At 39.1% G+C, this 20,027-nt stretch overlaps 1 protein-coding gene across 3 annotated transcripts in view; it reads left to right on the top strand.

The window, feature by feature from the left end:
- The window catches only part of ITPR2 (inositol 1,4,5-trisphosphate receptor type 2), a 263,980-nt gene that overhangs the window by 132,197 nt on the left and 111,756 nt on the right, over window positions 1-20,027 (top strand). For all 3 annotated transcript variants that reach the window (XM_085231963.1, XM_085231974.1, XM_085231957.1), the window contains 3 exons: window positions 5,508-5,698; window positions 7,013-7,155; window positions 9,164-9,272. In XM_085231963.1, the coding sequence (XP_085088089.1) occupies window positions 5,508-5,698; window positions 7,013-7,155; window positions 9,164-9,272 (443 nt within the window). The remainder of the gene's footprint in view (window positions 1-5,507; window positions 5,699-7,012; window positions 7,156-9,163; window positions 9,273-20,027) is intronic.

Here is a 20,027-nt window from a genome sequence, read left to right as displayed (position 1 = left end):
CAAGGTTGAAGGGCCTCACTGTCCTGAGCTACATGTTGTGTTGTACTCTTGTTGTTGTAGATATACAAAGAATACAAAGTTCATTAGCTTTATTCCTTTGTGTTTTCTGCAAATTGCATCTTCCCTTTGATGCTGTGTGCATGCAAAGGATATTTTAAGTAGCATTTGCATGACTGCTATTAGCACCAATAATGAAATAATTAGAATTTCCAAGTGAGTAAACAGCGGCAGATAGTAACTCCTATTTTGTTAGGCTATTTCTCTTGGCAGACCTTTTAAAAAGTCTATTAGCATGCCAAATCACAGTACTCATTATCAGATCACACTCTAGAATTTTGCGCTGGAAAAGCAAAAAGCAAAAGAATCCTTCAAAACAGGAGGCAACTTTTTCAAAAGTTCAGAACTCTGACAGAGTACAGAGGACAGAGGAAGTACAGAGGAAGTACTATTGTGATAAGCAGGGGAATGGAGAACATGTGACAGGAGGAGGAGACTTTATGAGAGTTTCACCGATTTTCCCTTGCAAAATAAAGATCTGTATTGTTAGTACTTAGGAAGATCAGCAGTGGCAAAGAAGAGACATTGAAGCTAAAGGACAGCGCTGATACAAAGCCAATGTTATTTAAAATATGTGAGGCTGTAAGTAACCTAAGTTAAGTTAGATTGTGTGTGAGAGGTTTGGAACTAACTTTGGAAGGCTGTTCATGATCAACAAGAGAAAACGGGAGGAGGTGTGGCAGAAAATGCAACTTTGTTTTATACGGAGCTTGATACATTTTGAAAAAAGATGAGTGAGTTGTCTGTAGCGAGAGAACAAATGGTCTGAAGGACTGGTTGAGTCCTTTCTAGTTATGTTTATTCTCCGTTTTTAGCTCTCTGTTACTCCATTAAGGTTGTACAGAATCAAAAAAAAAAAAACTTCCTGTGATGCTTCTTGACCATGCTTGTATGTGCTCTAACAACTTTTCCAATTTCCCTGTCAGATCACACATAGGAAACATTAAACGTAAAGTCTAGGATACATTTTCTTGCTTTTGTGGAATCACTGCTCTTGTTTTAATGTCCATGCTGATGAACTTCCCTTAAACGGTTTTTTTAGCCTTGAAAATACTTTGTTCCTTTTCCTATTTCAGTTTTCCATTTTATAAAAGCTAGACCTTCACTTTCAGTTTTTAGTTCAAATAAGATAATTATCCTGTTGTTACTTTTTTGACAGCAAGAAGAGTACATTTCAGAAGAAACACATATTTTATTCTATTTTAACTGTTTGTGTTTCCCTAATTGCAAGAAAAATTCAATGATGATCTTTTTACAGACTGATAAATATTTTAATGTAGATTTTCCGCTGGAAAAAAAACATCTGAGTGAAGGCTGCAAGACTGGCAGGCTTGTGTCTTGTCTACACAAAGCTTTTATTTTCCTTAAAAAGTGATGCTGTTGCTAGCATTAGTGTCTCTCCATCCAAATGCATTTGTCAAGCAGTCAGTAAATGATTAAGGAACTGCAGGGACTGATTTATGGGGCCAAATTAATTGAACTAAATATGCATCTCTATGTTAAGTGACAACTAGGGAAGATGGCAGAACATGAGATAGCAGTCTGCAAGTACAAGAGGGGTGTAAAATGCAAGGAGAGTAAGGGGCTCACAGCTAGGAGCAGCCGTGGTGGTTATGTGACCCAAATTCTGTGTTCTACTCCTCCTTGAGGAATTCTAAGGCCGTGAAACCCTGGTGAGCGTGTCCCAAAACCTACATTAGGGATTGCTTTATGTAGCACAAAATGCACTGAACACTGAGAAGCTATTAAATACTGTATCATCCAAAGCTAATGGAGAAAAATTTAAAATTAGAAAGCACAAAGTGGGAATATCAAGAATTAAAAGCTTCCTTACAGCAAGATGTATTACTCTGAAGAATAGTTTTCCAAGGAAAATTACAGATAAGGACCATTTCCTGGAAATCCTTAGTATTAAATCGATCCTACTCTCAGGCAGACGGCATAATGAAAGGACAGCATATCAGTAAGGATTCCCCTTCCATATTCTCTGATTCTGTGAAGACATGTGCATGCAGGTAATTTAACAAAATACAATGTATTCAGCCCGTTTCAGCCCTTCTCAGCAGCCGGAGTGTGCTACTGGGACTTCTGTGGAGCCCAGCTTGCTTGTAGAGAGAGGCCTGAAATAAGCTGCTAATGATACTCATCATTAATGTTCCCCTTTTCTTTTGTGTCCCCATCTCACACTACTTCTTCATAGTTGAAACAGAAAAGGAGAGGCAAAGCTGATGGGACATTGAATATGCCCACAACCACCCAGCATAGAGCAGAACATTTTGCTATGGCCTATCTGAATTTGGGACACTGCTACTTACCATTTCTACTGGGGGTGCCATTTGTTCACTTGGCTTGGCTCAAGTGCAGTTATTGCCACTATTCTTGTGAGTGACCTTCAGCAAATCACAGTTATTCTGGCATTGGCAAAACAGCATAGTATATTTAGAGTGTGACTAGCCCTGTGTAGAGTGCCCTAGCTGGGACTGACACAGTGTGTAAGCAGGCACTGTGACCTCCACTGCAAGGCAGATTTTTGCCCGAGCTGAAGATATGTGCTAGTCCATTGTGGTAAGTATCCTGCTAGATAGCGAGGGTACCAGTTTACATATGGATAAGTATGCTTTTTTCCTGAGTTCACTAGTCAAATGAGGAACAGAATTTTACCCCCTCCTCATTCCTTCTTCTACCAGCTCTAACCCTACTTTGCAAGTTTGAGTGCTGTCCAAAAGTATTTCTAAGTGGAACAAAAATAAACATGCTTTTAAATATTTTATGTTCATGCTTTCAGGGAGATTGACACATTTTGAAGAGGAAAGCAGCCTACAACACCTAAATTAAAAATAAATATTTATGCTCACATTTGTTCATCAGCTTTCCAAAATGTAAAAATATGTTTCATGTTGTTTTAAATAATGAAATGTGAAACAAATGAAAGATAAACTTTCTACAAGCTGCAAAGAAATAAGAAGACAAAGGCTTTGTTTACAGCTTAGACTTCAACAGTGCCCTTTGACAACTAATACAGATCTTAATTACAAATGGAATTATACATATAAAAACTGCTTGAAACAAAGGAATATTTTTTTTCTCTCTCTGGTTTTCTTTGTGATAGTTTTAATTAGCTGCAATGCTTTGAACAGTCGTAGTCCTTGACTGCAGCTGAGACATTGATGGAAGCTGTTAACTTCAAATGGCATCTGTAGGACTGCAGAAGTCTGGGTTTTCCTCTGAACAGTGTGCTCCCCATTGCTAAATTTATTCCTGGATTCATCAGAATTCTGCATACATATCACTTAATTGAGAAGTATGTGTTGTCCGATAACATTCTAGAGATTGACATTAGGAAACAATAAATTGGATTAATAGGCAACAGCATCCTAACCACACTGCAGAACTTTAATGGACTTCTTTAATAATGTAAGCAGCAACAGGACAAAGTGTTTTGAAAAAATAACCTGGGCAAGTAACATGGAAAAATAGTCATTAGAAATAATGACCAGCCATACGTAGCATTTTCCTCATGGTAATTGAGCACCTTGCCTTCAAAACAAATGGAGAGTGGGAATGAAAAGTCAACTGCCAGTGTTGAAACTGCCACACTTCTGGTGATGATCTTTTGCATATGGTTATTGGGAAATGTCTTCCTATCTTGACCTAAGCAAAAATGTCTTTAATTTCCTACTGCAGACTATTTAAAAGAAAGTACCAACTAGAAATAGAGCATTACAGCTCTCTTACATCCCATCTACATGGCCTGGGATTTTGCAGTTGAGCCTAATCAACAGGTGGAGGCCATGGTCCTGCCACAGGATACATCCTTGTGGGAGCCAAGGGAAAGAGAGTAGGGTGTGCTGGTGAGAGGTACTGAGGGAATGAGGATGCACCTGACAGCACACTTGCTACAGTCTCTAAAGCTGAGGGTTGAGATATCACAGCCACTTTTAGGTTTATTATAAATACTGTCATTACAGTATAGTGTTTAGAGGAAGAGAAAGTTTCTGCCTGGGATCCGTGACTCACTGTGCTTGGCAAGACATGAGCCTTCATTCATCAGAGCTCTATACATGACTTTGTGCTTGCAAGTACTCCTGTTAGGTTAGATGCACAGTCTGTTTAGGAAAGAAGGTCATCTATTGACATCACAAGTTCAGGACCTGAAGTTGTGTATGTTTTAGGAAATAGGAGGGAGGGAGAGGTGCGATATTTTTGATGCCTTCCTCTTCTGTGCATGTCAGTGCAGAAGGGGGGAAATGCCTCAGAGAAATGACATGTTGCACAGAACTTTAATGTGGGCCAATGCTTTTAAAAAAAATCCACCTCATTTCAATAAGGAAAAAAATAAATTAGTTATTGCCAGCTTATGGTAGAGAACCACAAATGGGCTAGGACTATTTCTCAGTTTTTACTAAGCATAAACTGTGCCATGGAAATTAAATGAAATGGCATAGAATATAAAACTAATCATTTCAATGTGACCTAATCTTTCAAGTGGAAGTATTGCTGCATCAATCTCTTGTTTGTTTGTCAAATTTCAGACAACTCATGCAGAGCCTTAGAAGAATGTCACTCTGATCTCAAGTGAAATAGAGAGATACAGTTAATGTAAACATATTCAGAAAGGAAAGGGCAGCTACCTTCTAGCATTGTCTTTTGGAGTTCCTTTTCAAATGACAGCTCTGTATGCAGTGGGAGTTCAACAGTGGATGCTCTGTAAAAATTGGAGCAAGTCTTCCCCCAGGTTTTGTTTTTTTTTTTCTGTTATTCTCTCTTTCATCACTTCCCACCTTACACCAAAACCTAAAAAAAAAAATAAAAGAAGTCGAATTATTGATCTGTATTTGCCAATTGTATCTGCTTATCAGTTATTTTGCAGTAGTGTCCAAGAATCTCACGACTTAGCAATTCTGTCTGTATAGGAAATTGAAGGAAGAGAAAAGAAGAGAAGGTCTTTCAAATTTAATTTGTATACACTTGGTTTCTCAAGGCCTTTGCAAGAAAAAACAGTCAGAAAAGCAACAAACAGCACATGGGAAAAATTAGCAAGTTGTGCATATGTCTGCTAGAAAGAAGAACTTTTGAATTTACTCCTGAATACAGAAAAAATAGCTTTGCTGCATGTTCTTTTTGTTACTCTTGTTAGTATCTCTGGATCTGATTTTTTTTTTTTTTTAATGAGTTGGTAGCAAAAATAATCTGTCTTTTAAAAATAAGTGTCTGTGCCTGTGAAACCATATACTGGAAACCATTTGCAGCTCATTTTAAGTGGTTCAGCTTTCTGTCTTTAACTAGGTAACAGCTGATTTCTACCAGCTTAGGTTTTGATCCTTATTTTTAAAACTTACTGAAGTGAAATCTCCCCTCAGCTTCTAGAGTATCAGGATTTTGCGTGCCACGGTTTGCAGAAAACTGTGAAGTTTTTTTCACTCTAGATGTCTTCTTTCTTTCTCTTAAAGCTAAGAACCGTGGGATTGCAATTCCAGTGGATTTGGACAGCCAGGTCAACACCTTGTTCATGAAGAGTCACTCTAACATGGTGCAGAGGGCAGCCATGGGGTGGAGAATGTCAGCCCGCAGCGGACCACGTTTTAAAGAAGCTCTTGGTGGGCCTGCCTGGGATTACAGGAACATAATAGAAAAACTACAGGTACAAAATAGCAAATGGCTTGGGCTGGTAGTAGCTTTGTATTTATCTGTCATGTGTCAGCAGTCGAAAACACTACAGAGAGACTCGTTGCCATTTTAGTGCTGGAATACAGTGAACCTTGAACTTATTGGTGGTGGAAGCAGAGGGCTCGGCTACTGTTTGGTGCTTGTTCAAAGTAAAGTCAACACTGAGAGACTTTTGATCTGTGATCTGAATTCAGTTCATACAGAAGTCAGTAGAGAGGGGTTGGAGCTTTGTTTTTGTTCCCTAAAGTGATCCACAGAGAAGGATCTCCTTTCTGCCCTGTCACAGTCACATGTTCTTTTTGGGGTATGGAGGGAGGTCTTCTGGTTTGTAGGAACCATTATGTCAGGTTTCTTTCACTAGAGATTACTTACAACATGGAAATCATCTTGTGAAGGTAGAGGTTAAATGACATCAGGTGTTTATGAAAATCAGCAGGACTCAAATAAATAGAGGTGCCCTACGTACTCAGGAAGCAACATTTTAGGTGAAACTCTAACATCATGTATACAAAATGCAGTGCATTTCCAGCACACCATCATAGAAACATCATAGAATCATAGAGCGGTTTGAGTTGAAAGGAACGTTTAGTATCACCTGGTTCCAACCCCTTGCTGTAGGCAGGGACACCTCCCTCTAGGTCAGGTTGCTCAAAGCCCCATCCAGCCTGGCCTTGAAGCTTTCAGGGAGGGGGCATCCACAACCTCACTGGGCAACCTTTTCCAGTGTCTTACCACCTCATAGTAATGAATTTCTTCCTCATATCTAGTCTAAATCTACCCTCTTCCAGTTTAAAGCCATTTCTCCTCATCCTGTTGCTATAAAAATCTATTCCTTATGTATGTCCCTTTATATCCCTTATAAAAAGTCCCTCCCCAGCTTTTCTGTAGGTCCCCTTTAGGTACTGGGAGGCTGCTATAAGGGCCTCCTGGAGCCTCCTCTTCTCCAGACTGAACAGCCCCAGCTCTCTCAGCCTGTTCCTCAGGGGACATGCTCTAGCCCTCTGATCATCTTCATGGCCCTCCTCTCTTTCTGAATGTTCCTGAGTGTTTTGGAGGTATTATTGCAGGGTGGAAATATAAAAGAAAACAGCAAGATGGATAGTAGTGGGCACCTTCCCCTCCTCATCCAGCTTGAGGAGCAGCCGTGCAGAAGGAGGTTGCTTTACTGTAGCATGGGTTAAGAAGTGCTGGGTCAAATAGCCCACAGTATTGTGCAGCTCCACAGCAATGTTATTCTAGTTTTCTTGGCTGACTTTAGTTCTAAATCATACTCATCTATATTTCCTAGGATGTAGTGTCCTCCTTGGAGCAGCAATTCACTCCCATGATGCAGGCTGAATTCTCAGTGCTGGTTGATGTGCTGCATAGTCCAGAGCTGCTTTTTCCAGAAGGGAGCGATGCCAGAATAAGATGTGGTGCTTTCATGTCCAAGTAAGTGTTGTAAGGAGAGCCTTCTTTGGAAGAGATGACTGGAAGTTAAACTTTTCAACAGCACTCCTCTCTAATTTTCCATAGTGACTTAAGCGTGTAGGAGTCTGAGTTCGTATTGAAATCTTAAATTGAGGTCTTTCGCTGCATGTTTTATATTTTTCAGAGATCTAGAAGTCTGGAGAGGAGTAGAGAGAGCATTGCTTGCCTTGTCTGCCTAGAAATTGAATGTTAGAAACTTGTTAAAATTCTGACAGGAACAACCTACTTCTGTTTTCTTAATGGGCTACTTTTGCTATTAAGTTTCTCCAAGCTGACAGCAGAAATTTAGACTTTCTGTGGTAGAATTTCCAGGATTTCATAATGGAGAAGGGTGCTCAGGGCTATTTTATTTATTTTTTTTTAATAAAGCAAATAAACCATTTCCTTTTTATTTTAAACGGCAGTGACTCTTTTTAAGATACATTTCACTGGCACCCCACCTGATCCTGAATTATTAGATCTTTTATTTGCAATTTTTGCATTGGAATAGAGTTGTTCGATACTTTTTATTAATCCTCGAGTGAGTTGCCCTCACTGCCCTTGAGAAACTCTAATTTCAACTGACTTAATGTGGGGGAAATTGACACATTTGGAAGCTCTCCTGGTTCCTTGGCTTTTTGCTTATTCTGCAGAGGTAGCACTGTAACAATATACTTCATATTTTGGAAAAGTGAAGTTAAATTTGGAGCTTGTTCCATCTCATTCCCTCTGCTCAAACTCCTGTTCAAAGTCAGTATCAAATCAAGTTGAGGTCTGCTGAGTATGGCCTGCATAATGCAATAAACAAGTTTCTGTTGGATTTAATTAACTTGCACAGCAAGGAATGTTTTGCAGAGCAATGTAAGAACCCTGATATAAATATGTAACTTCAAAAAATATTGTTAGTACTGCAGACCTGAGATCTGTATATTTTTGGACTTGTAATTAATGAATTTGGTTAACATGACAATGGGAAAGTCCTGCATGGTGTTTTTATTGAGTCCAAGATGGCTTTAGCACACAAAGTTAGCAATGCTTTAAATATAATCAGTTTCAGTGTGTTACAGGACAGAGATTTAGATGATGCTGTTTTGTCCCTCTCAAGCCTATTTTGGGTGCCTGCTTGTGCTTTATGACCAGTAATATGTCTATGTAAATTGGTGGCACACCTTTGCTGTGAGTTCATCATACACTTTAATTCAAACACTGTTCTATTAACCATAAGCCAACACTGGTATTGAAGAGAAGAAACCTGTCCAAGGCCTTCAGATTTCCTCCTTTCTTCTGTTTTCACAGCAGCTATGCTAGGACTTGCTCTGTACAGACAAAAAGGCTTCTTCTGGCATTGGCTTAAGGATACCAAAATCCAACTCTTGGCACAGTTTTAGCTAGAGGCAAACATGTACCTTGTTTTCTGACTTGAGAAAGTCTCATGAAGTTGTGTGAGTGTAAACAATGGCTGTGCTTCAGCCAAATAACTGCATTTCTGAATGTTTCCATGTGAAGTTTTTAGGAATGCTTTGGGGATCCTTTTGGATCCAGTTGGCTCATTATAAAATAAATTTGGTCATTATATAATTATTTATTACAACCATCATTGAAGTTGGAAGGTGTACAAAGGTTGTAGCTTTTAAAGCTTGTAAGAAGCACAATGAACTCTGATTAGCTTTAAATAAAAGTTAATGAAAATGCATAGTTACCTTCAAGTAAAAAAAGAAAGAGCAAGTTTGGATCTTAATCTGGAAACATTCAGAATAAAGTGGGTGTAGAATTCTGCCTTCTGTATGGGCAAGAAGATGCACAAATTGTAATAAAAAACTCACAATGCCTTGAAAGCCCCATTTCCTTTTTAATTATGATTTCTTTTGTCTACTTTTATTTCCTTTCCTTAAGGAAAAATATAATGATGAGTAATTTTTGCATGAAGAAATTTTAGCATGGCTTAGTAACAACGTGCAATGCTCTTTAAGGTTTAATATTTTACTTTAAGGTTGATTAATCACACAAAGAAGCTGATGGAGAAAGAAGAAAAGCTCTGCATTAAAATTCTTCAGACATTACGAGAAATGCTCGACAAGAAAACTAACTTTGCGGAAGAGGTACTGCTACCATTTTATTTTTAAAAATAGAACTAATAGAATGGTATTAAAATGTGGGTTCTAGAACAGTAACAGAATATGTCATGATTTCAATTTCTCACGCATTTTGAAGATGATGTGGTTTTTCAGAAACTGTGCGGCATGACAGAAAGTAAGATTTAAACAAAGGAAACTACTTGCCTTACGTAGATAGTTCTGTACAGGGACTTTAAAAGTCAGAGCAAGAAAGACTAAATAAATTTGCAGTAGCTAGTATTGCTCTATTTAATTATTATGTATTGGAAGTGTGCGTTTCTAGAAACTAGTCCTTTGGTCTGACATCTGACTTTATCTAGCAGATAATCAATTGGGAGCATTGGGTTTTTTAATTGCAATTGTACAGTTTTCTCCGCTGCCTGTGGTGCCAGACTTTTGTGCTCCATAAACATTTTAATGCTTATAAATATGTGACAGGAATATGTAATGTTTAAGTAGAGTTGCCTGTTTTGTGGAGAAGTGACACAGTCTGTAAATGTTTTAATTTTTCTTGAATCCGTTAACATTTGCCCAGTTTTTTCTCAAAACAGAAAAACAACTCTTTCAAATATCCACTTTATTTTGCTTTCGGCTTTGGGTGTTGGTAGCTAGATTTCAACTTGCATCTCAGCTTTCCCTTCCTAGAGGTTATAAGCTTTTTGTGTATCTTTTGTGTTTCCTTATCCGTATTTCTGAGTATTCCCCAAATTCTCAGTATAATCAGTATTATTCACTCATAAAGATGAATCATACAGTTATTATCTAATCTTTCACTGCCATTATTTTCATTTGATCACAGCTGACATGTTTAGTCAAGTGTGTTCATGGGTTTCACTTTACCTTGAGAAAAGTCGCACCATTTCACTGTTTTAGGCTTTTACACCCAAATATTCTCACATATCAAAGTAACAGTGCTCATTCGTGTTATTGTACCTGGCAGACTTATCCACCATTCAGATATGATAGCTATGAGATTCAATCTTACTCCTAATCTAACCATAAGAAGTGTTTTGGTGACTAAGATCTGCGTGCCTATTTCATGACTGTATGAGACTTTATTTTTACAGTTAAGTGTTTTGGTACTGTCAAACAATGTTGTTAGGCAGAAACTCTTCTCTGTTATGATAAATGAGACATATATTACAAATGGGGAATATTCACAGTGTCTTTGTTTTGACGATATACTCTTTATTTTGATTTCAACGTATGGATATGGGAGCGTGTTGCCCAAGCTTCTAAGCAACCCTGCCAACAAGATTAAAAAACTCTCAGTGCAGAACAGTGAAATGAAGACAAAAGAAGCAATAGCAAAACATAAGCCTTTCTGTATACTGACACAACCAAACCAGTACAAGCAGAGCTAATATATTTCCTCTTCACCTCCTGTAAAGAATCTAGCTAAAAGAAGAATGTGGTTAGGCCAGAGCAGACAGTTCTGAGTTTTTTTCATGTCCTAATAAGTTTCACACATGAAGCAGATATTATTCTTTATTATTATCCTTACTTACTCTATTAACTTTCTGGGTCCATAATCCCGCTGCATCACATGGAAAAACTTCCTTTCTTTTGTAACTGCATATTATGAAAAAAAGTGCCAAACTTCTCCAAAATAGTTACGCTGACCCACCAAAAGTTAACATAATCTAAAGTGGAAAAAAACAGTGCCTCAATGCACAATATTCCAAACAAACCAAGAAACTTTGTCTGTTTTAATTGCTCTTGGTGCCTTTGCATGGATGCTGATAAATCAAGACTGAGTGAAGCCACCAGAGGGAGTGTACTCCATTGGTTTGTAGGGGCTCTGCCCCCTGCCAGCCCAGCCTCTGGTCCTCAGCAGTGGACACCAAGGGGTGTAAGCCCAGACCCCTCTTGTGACTTCCACTATCTCAGGAGTTGCAAAGGCACGCCAGGTAAAAGAGCTTTTGAGGAAACAGTATTTCTCCTTCATGCTTTCTCTTAAATCCCATAGATTTTACACGTGAGAAACATAATGAATCAGTGCAAGCAAATAAACGAGTAAACAAGCCTGTATGATTTGCAAGTACGTATCTGGCTTTATATTCTTAGGAGTCATTGTAATAAAGACTTCAGAACAGTAAAAATAGAACAATGAATAGCCTGTTGTGCATGATTCCAACTTCTAGTGAACGGTTTTGTCACTGTCTGAAATGTTATCCGGAGTTCAAGAAGCACCTGGACAATGTTCTCAGATATATGGTCAGATTTTTGGGTGGTCCTGTGTGGAGCCAGGAGTTGGACTTGATGATCCTTATGGGTCCCTTCCAACTTGGGATATTCTATATCTAATATTCCCTCAATTCTATCTCTTGCTAATATTATGGGATATTAGTATTTTGTGATTGAACAGTAATGTGAGTGCAGAGCTACAGAGGGACACATGACATTCTGACAAAAAGCCTCAGTTTCTTAATCATTCATCATAACATATTTTTTGTGATACATTTGACAGAAATGGTAAACTTCCACTTTCTGCAGACTTTATTACAGTAAGAAATCAGAAAAAAAATGAATTCAAATATCATCCTCTCTCTTTCTTCCCATACTTAAGATCCAGGTATGGGACCTGGCATTCTGTTGTCTTTTCTTTCATTTGACTGCTGTAAAGTAGTCTGTATTGATGAAGCAACAAGAGGAAAAGATAGCTTTAGGAGCGTATTATACTGTTTTCATGACTATTTCCAATCTGTCCCTTATCCATTGCCTAGAGTCAACTCTACTGTTGAGCCTCCTCTTGTTGCGTGGTCTGTGCTGCTCATGCTCTCTTGCTTCATCCTCAGTTGACTTGCAGTCTGCCTTTGAGGCAGTGCTTGCTTGCGCATTGTTTTGCTAAGTGCTGCAACATCTAATTGTGTTAGGAAGTTTAATTTCAGAAGTTTGATTTAAGGTATATAAATGACACATAAAACCTCCTGGTCATTGATTGGCTTTCATAAGTAATTGCAGGTGATTATCACAATCTCCCTGGAGTTCTGTGTTAAGTCCTAGTCCTATTTGTATTGATTAGGTAACTAACTGGAATGTAACTTGATCTACAGCCCCTCTCTTACAGAAATATCTTTCGGAACAGCATTAAGGCACTTGGGTGAAGCAGTGCCCAGACAATTACTGTGGTATAGATAAAAGCACACTTTGTATTGACTGTTTAAGAAGAGGAACAGTGAAAGGACTGCCCTTGGACTAGGTCTGCCCCATCTGTGTTTGTTTGTTATTGCTGGTGGTTTTTATACCACCACTTGGTCTAGTATTTCTAAAGTTTTTAGTCAAGTCTTTTTCTTGTTCTTTGCCATAGTGCCAAAGTTTAACTTCTTTATGAATGCTGACTCCAGACATGCTTACATGTCACAGAATATGGAGCACATTTTCAGAAGCACCTGAGAGATGTAGGCCATTGCCAGCGATGCACTTTGCAAGTGACTGGAGCTAACTGAAATCTTAAAATTTCCTTGCTGCCCTTCTGAAAGCAACAGAGCAGGTGGGCCCAGAGCAGGTGGGCCCAGAGCAGTGAGTGCTCCCAGCTGCTTCAAAGAGAGTTCAGAAGCTAAACTCAAACCCAACCTCAGCAAATTGGATGAAGTTGTTAGATTCTGTTGGGTTGTGCAACATTTCAACCCACTTTGGCTGCTTTGACATGTCAGTGCCTTGAGCTTTCAGATTTACCAGTTGTTCTTAATGAGGTCAGCATCTCTTGAAAAAAAGTACAGTTTTATACATGATAACATGTATATTTGACAAGTTCACTGTAATGTTATTGGCAGGTCAGAGCCCTAATGAGTCATAGTGTATTAGAGAATATGGTAGAGCCCAAGATCGTATATCCTGCCAAATGGTAGTTTCTAGAAAAAGCACAATTGGCTGTACACTTCAGTAAGGGTTATTTGTGCTCTGGAACAGACATAATACTTACTTTCTGCCTTAGGTGTTGAATTGCAGTATAAATAATTAAAAATGTTGAATATTTTTAAAGTGTCAGCAGAACAAAGACTGCGTAAGCTGCTTAATTGTCAGAAGTATGTAGTTGTGCTTTCCACGTTATTTTGGAAAAACTCCTGAAAGATATTGTCTTTCTCATAATACTTCTGCACTAGCTTCACTGTTCAGAATGGTGGAGGAAGCTTTCATTGTAGCCTTCCATTTTGGAATGTTAATATTTTTGTATTCCACTTTAGTTATGAAATGTAAGCTATCCTCTCCTTTTGTTGTCAGCAACAACACCAAAATGCATGTGAAATCTGAAATGTACAGCTTCTTTTTCGCTGCGAATATCCATGATATAGCCTCTGTTGGCAGTTGGTCAGTTTATCCCAGAAAAACTGAGTCATTTCACATGCAGCTATTGAGAAAACTCGAACAACTTTGTCAAAAGGAGCTGTCCCAGTTTGTAAATATATTGATCTACCCGTCAAGCTGAAACGAGTAGAACTGCAGGTCTTTTTGTGCAGGGAAAAATGATCTCAGTGTGCCTTAGAAGTTGGGTGATGTTGCTGGGAGCCACTGCAGTGTCCCAGTGTGTCAGCTTTTGTAATTGAAAGTGTAGCTATTGCCTTCTATTTTACTTTTCAAGATTATTTTCTTTTCACTGCATCTGTGAATTAGGCAGTATGCAGATAAATAACATATATAGGTAATAATAAGTGGGGGGGGAAAGGGAATAATTCTGAACACATGAGGATTTTCTGAATGTATTATGCCTTAAAAGGACATTTACTTTGTGTCAGAGAAAGGATGTGAAATTCCTTTATTTCCATTACGTTTTGGATTAGTGACACCACAAACATTCCAAAGAATCATATTTACTTTTTCAACAATTTTGCTGTCTGCTTTATTTCTGTTCATAGAGAAAAATGACTATGCACTAGGCTGTTTCTTTTTTCTATTGTCAATAGATTGTTCTCCTCACTCAGTGAGTTTGTACAGTAATGTGAGGTTCAAAATACTGTAGGAAAATATTTAAGCTCAATGCTGTTTGTGTTGAATTATTATTTTTTTTTTTAATCACCTTTCAGTTTCAGATGGTGAAGTACATTTTTTGCAATATCCTGCATTAAGCCCTTACCTTAATAAAAAATAAGTGCAGTCTGGGAGGAACTGGAGGTTCATGAAAGAAGCTTTAGCAGTGCCAGATTGGCGGCTACAACCAGCACATGCATTGGTATGGGTGAGGAAAGCAGTGTTGTGAATTTGTCACAACAGTCAAGTGACCAAGCATGGCAGGAAGTTCAGACACTTCTGGGGCAAAGTCTCCATCCACGTGAGGGTTTACACGAAGGTGCTGGTGTGTGGCACTGATTCATCATAGTGGAATATTCAAGCTTTGCTATTGCTGTGAATCCTCTGAGCCAGTAATTGCAGCAGAATGAGAGTCAGAGCACTCAGATATGCAAGACTACACACTAAATGTGGTCAGATCCTTAGAATGTGGTAATTTCTCATTATACACATATGCTGACATTTTACAAGCCAAAGCAATAAAACCTACAGTGAAACAAACCAATGCAGTTTCACTTTCCCCTCCTTCTCAGCTTCAAGCTAGAATAACTAAGCATGAGGATATCACAGAGCACATTATACCATTGTTTGTACCAGCCAGGGATTATTAGCCGGGGTGTTTAGCGCCTCGGGCCATCAGCTACTAGGGCATGTTGTTACTGCTGCATGTTTCTGGTGCTTTGACACACAACATGAAATAGACTGTTCGGAAGTAACTTCCCTGATCTTTGTAGTACCCCTTCTGCAATGTGCATGCCTTTGGACCATCCCCAGATATTCTGCTGGGTTTCCGATCACTTTATAGGAGATTTATTTTGCTTCTGTTGCAAAAACCTGCAACTGCAGCTACTCAGTCTCTGAAAAGCATGGCTTCCTTTTAAAGGGAAACATTTTTTTCTCTAAGTCACAGGCCCCAAACATTTGATGCAGACTTTTAGTATCATCCGCTTGTATTTGGAGGGATGTTCAAGGCCGCTTGCCTGGGCCAGTTGTGAGGCGCTTGCTGTTGTCTCTGTCAGGCATAGTTTGAAGCAGAGCTTGTGGCTCTTGGTCACCTGGACAGGGTCATCTGTCAAGCACAGGTAGAAGACAGCATTTCTGACCTCTGCTGAGGTGTAGAGGCCTGATTCAGTGAAAGATGAGCTCTTGAATATGCTGCCATGGGAGTGAAATATATCTCTAACTATTTTATGGGACTGGGTGCTTTCATGATGTTGCCCTCTTTTTAATATATAATTATTAACTGTCACCCTCATCCAAATGTGTTATCTCTGGAGACTTAAAGGTGCTTTTAACTCAGCTCACCGACACTTATTTTTCTTTGTTTCATATTTTTTATTTATTCTTCTCCAAGTCATAAATAAGTCCAGTGGCAGATACCAAGGCTGAGAAGACACAGTAGTAAATACATTTCTTTCTAAAGCTCTCAGCCTCTCAGTAGCACATATTTATTTTTCATTTTCTCAGAATATGATATGTTGTTCTCCAGATTTGTTTCAGAAATATTAAGCCCCACATCCTGATTGATAAACTGTTTTGTAACTTGTATCATCTGCCCTTCTTGCATATAATATATTTCCTCTAAAGGAGCATCTGATACCATACGATATTGTCTTTTGTGTAGATGTGGCAACAAGCAAAACAATAACAAACCTTGCTCTGAACTTCGTATGTCTAACTTCTACTCTGTAACTTCCTGTCTGTATAGTATTTGTGACAAAAGGGTATTCCTTGTTTTCTCCTTTTTTCATATGAATTCCTTTCTATGGGTCTGATGTGAAGAACAGCAAAACCAGCAAGGAGATCCTAACTCACTGTGAACTGTTAGGCATCCTTTTCTATTAATATTGTTTTTTAGTTAAAAACAAATAGAAAAGAGTGCAACTTTTAACAGTTGAAACCTTCACAGACCTCTGAATATGATTCGTGTCACCTTATTCAGGCACAAAATTGCTGAAACTTAACAGGATCCTACATGTAAAGAACTACAGTAGATTTTTTTTTTTTTAAATTGTGGGATGGATTTCACTAAAGATTTCACTACACAAATTTGAATCAAATTCTACATCATGAAGGCATCAGAATCAAGGTTTTATTTCGGTCTGGTTTTATTTATGTATTTTAAATCATGACCAAAGCAGTAAAAGATTTTTAGGAATTTAATACAAGTTTCTAGCAGATACTAGATTGGCAAGGGGATAGATAAATGACCAAAGATATGTTGTAGATTAATAAATAAACTGAGTCAGCAGTTTTATCGTATGGTTCTCATCTTCAGATTTGTGGAGTTTTGTTTGAGAATATATTCCTATGCATAAATATAAATATTTATTTTAGATGATTTATTCCAGTGGCATCTTATTTTGCAATGAGCAGTATATTACCTCTGTGGTGGAGTCACGTTAGAAGATAAATATCTGAATGAGCATTTCATGTCCTACCACACTGCTTTGGTTTTAAAAGAATACAGAGTGTCTGATATGCCCTCACAGCCCAGAAAGCCAACTGTGTCCTAGGCTGCATCAAAAGAAGCATGGCCAGCAGGTTGAGGGAGGTGATCCTGCCCCTCTTCTTTCTGCCGGTGAGGCCTCACCTGGAGTACTGCATCCAGATGTGGAGTCCTCAGTACAGGAGAGACATAGACCTGTGAGTGCATCCAGAGGAGGGCCACAAAAATGATCCAAGGGATGGAACACCTCTCCTATGAGGGCAGGCTGAGAGAGCTGGGGCTGTTCAGCCTGGAGAAGAGAAGTCTGCAAGTTGACCTGATAGAGCCTTTCAGTATCTAAAAGAGAGCTACTGGAAAGAAGGAGACAGACTCTTTAGCAGAATCTGTAGCAATAGTACAAGGGAAGTTCAGAATGTGTAGATTTATGTTAGATATAAGGAAAAAATCTTTTACAGTGAGGGTGATGAGGCACTGGAACAGGGTACCCAGAGTTGTGGTGGATGCCCCATCTGTGGATGCTTTAAAGGTGAGGCTGGATAAGGTCTCAGGCAACCTGATCTAGTTGTGGTGTCCCCGTTCATTGCAGGGGAGTTGGACTTAATGGCCTTCAGTGGTCCCTTCCAACTCTAAGGATTTTATGATTCTATGTTTCTATATGTATTAATGATCTAATAGTCGATTAACATGGAGAGAAATGCAATTCCCGTGGCCAACCAAATTTTAGCAATTAGTGATTGTTTAAACTGTCCAGATGACATCCCAAGTAGCCTGAGTCTGTGTTTATTCATAGAGCAGGAGCAAAGCACACAGGTAAACTTTGTGTTTTCCTCACCTGCCTGCCTCATGCTGAGAGAGCTGCACTGTGATGAGGAGTTGCATGGAATGTGGGAGTGATGATTATGGGAGAAGAAACAAATTGCAGCATCCTGAAGTTTGGGATATCTGCAGTTCTTCTTGGGTGTTATAACAAAAAAAAAAATACGTATAACACTTTCTGCTGACTGAGTGGTGGGATATTTCTAACCTCACCCCCATTAACTAATATTTATAAGTATTAGCTGCTATGCATCAAATCCAAATTTCTGAGCAGTTTTTATTTCTCTATCGAGGAACATTTTTTGTTTATCCTGATGAACGCAGTGTAATGCTGCATTATCACAGAGACCACTATGTGGCAACTGTGGACTTCTCAAAAATGCCTCCTGTCTGTGGGAGCAGGTCAGCTGCTGCTGCTGCTGCTGCTGCACAGACAACCTCCCACAGCAGTCAAATGTCTGCAGTCGTGGAGGGGGCGAGAGAAAATGTCTCCTTCAGCCTTGAATTTCCTTGGAAGAGGGAAGGGTTGTTTTGTTTTGTGGTGTTTTTTTTTTGTTGTTGTTGTTGTTGACTGTCAGAAATTTGCCGTTGCTTTATTTAATATGTTTGAGCAACAACCCTGTTTGTAGTTTGCAATTGCACCAGTGAGAGCAGTGAGCAGAATTCAATGCATTGTATTAAGGATGGCCAATGAATATTTATGATAGACCTAGGGAGCCAGTAATAAAAATGAAATCGGCATGATGCCACTAGATCCAAATCTTTGATCTCTGTTTTAAGAAAAAATACAATAAAGCAGGGGATAATGGACTCATTATAATGGAATGGTTAGTTAAGGTTAGTTAGGGCAGCGTGAATAGATGGTGTTACATAAATGCTTTAGTCAAAGATTCACAGCTCGGTAAAGTGTTTCAGGAGCTGAATTTCTATAGAAAAACTCTGTTTATGGTATTATTTGGTTTTGTCAGTCAAAACACGAAGAACTAAGGACACATTTCTTTCAGATACACTCTTGCCTTTCTAGGGGAAGCAAAAGCAGTAAGAAGCAGAAAGGCCCTTCTTCTTAGTTTCTCATTGCACTTGCCCTCTTTTTGTTTCACCCATGAGCAGGTGGGGAGGACTGAGTGCTACTAGAAGGTGGACATTTGAGTCCCATTACAGTCCAGAGCATCTTGTCAGATACCATCTTGGTGGAGGTGCTTGGGGTTATTGGCTCAGGGTTAGGCATCACTCAGGAAGGTGCAAGGGTCGTGGCTGGAGGCATGCCCCATCTGGAGCCTCCTGCCTCTATCTGGAGCAGGGAGAAGATGAGCGCAGTGTATTGGAATGGCTCTGGGGAAGCCTAATGAAGGAGTCAGTATTTGACAGGGATGGGGAGCAGGAGTGATCAAGCTATTTTTCTTTTTAACGATAGCAATTACTTGCTTAACACCCCTGCCACACTAAGCAAGAAGCACAGGAGGGTTGATACCGAACTTTAGATGAAAGCTGATCTTGAAGTCTCTGTCTAGCCAGACGTGAGGAGGAAATGGAAACTCACTGTTTTCTGATTTGTTTCATACTGATGTAATTTGTAAGAGACTTCATCACTAATGACATTTGGCAAGGGATTTGTTGATACTGTGGCCCAACTCTTCCCTTCCACCCCCTTCATCCTTTCAAGGAAAATACATGCTATATTAAACTTAAGAAAACAGCTATTAAGCAACAACAGTAACTGCTTCTGATACAGTTTTTTTTGTCTGATGAGAATTTTATCCAGTGTGTTTGGCCTTGGAGGAGTGCCTGGATGGTATTGCCAGCTGGAATTGTCAGAGCTGCTTTGTCTTCTGTCCCAGGAAAACAGAAGCCTGGCGGGTAGTCACTCTCACTCTTATTTCATATCCCTGCTTAGTCAGAGTTGCCAACTCTAAGCATTGAAAACCCTGAGTCAGGCTGAAAACAAATCACGAGATCTGGCTTGAAAATCACGAGATTTTGTAATTACAAGTAGTTAATTTGGGATTTCTTTGAGCCTCTAGAGTATCTGTTCTTCAAGTTTTGATTCTGCAAATCCCAGAGCTTGAAATATGCTTTACTGAATTATGCATGTGTTTATTTACTTAAATGAAAGCTGGGTTCATTTTTGGTTACCTGACCTTTGGAGTTCCAGGGAAAAGGCAAGAATATCTAAATGATCTGTGTTGACCAGGCTGTTCAATGAGGGACCTGTTTTGGAGTTGGTGATTACCTTGAGGATTATGAGCTTAATTGTCTTGGTGTCACTTTGACCCCTAGGCTTTTTGCAGAGAGGTTTTTGTTGGGCAAAGCCTGAAAGTGTTCTTTCAGTCTGCAGCAATGAATACTCTGTGTAGGTTGTGCTTTGTTTTCCCTGTTTACTGCTCAGCAATTTTCCACGGGCAGCACATGACACCTTGACAGTGAAGTCTGATTAATCCATTTTCTTCTCACTGCAGTTTTGCCATCAC

The sequence above is a fragment of the Meleagris gallopavo genome, chromosome 1 (genome assembly GCF_905368555.1).
Source record: "Meleagris gallopavo chromosome 1, MGAL_WU_HG_1.1, whole genome shotgun sequence".
In the NCBI taxonomy this organism is placed as follows: domain Eukaryota; kingdom Metazoa; phylum Chordata; class Aves; order Galliformes; family Phasianidae; genus Meleagris; species Meleagris gallopavo.
Note: the sequence above shows the minus strand (reverse complement) of the source record. Positions and strands in the feature narration are given on the sequence as shown.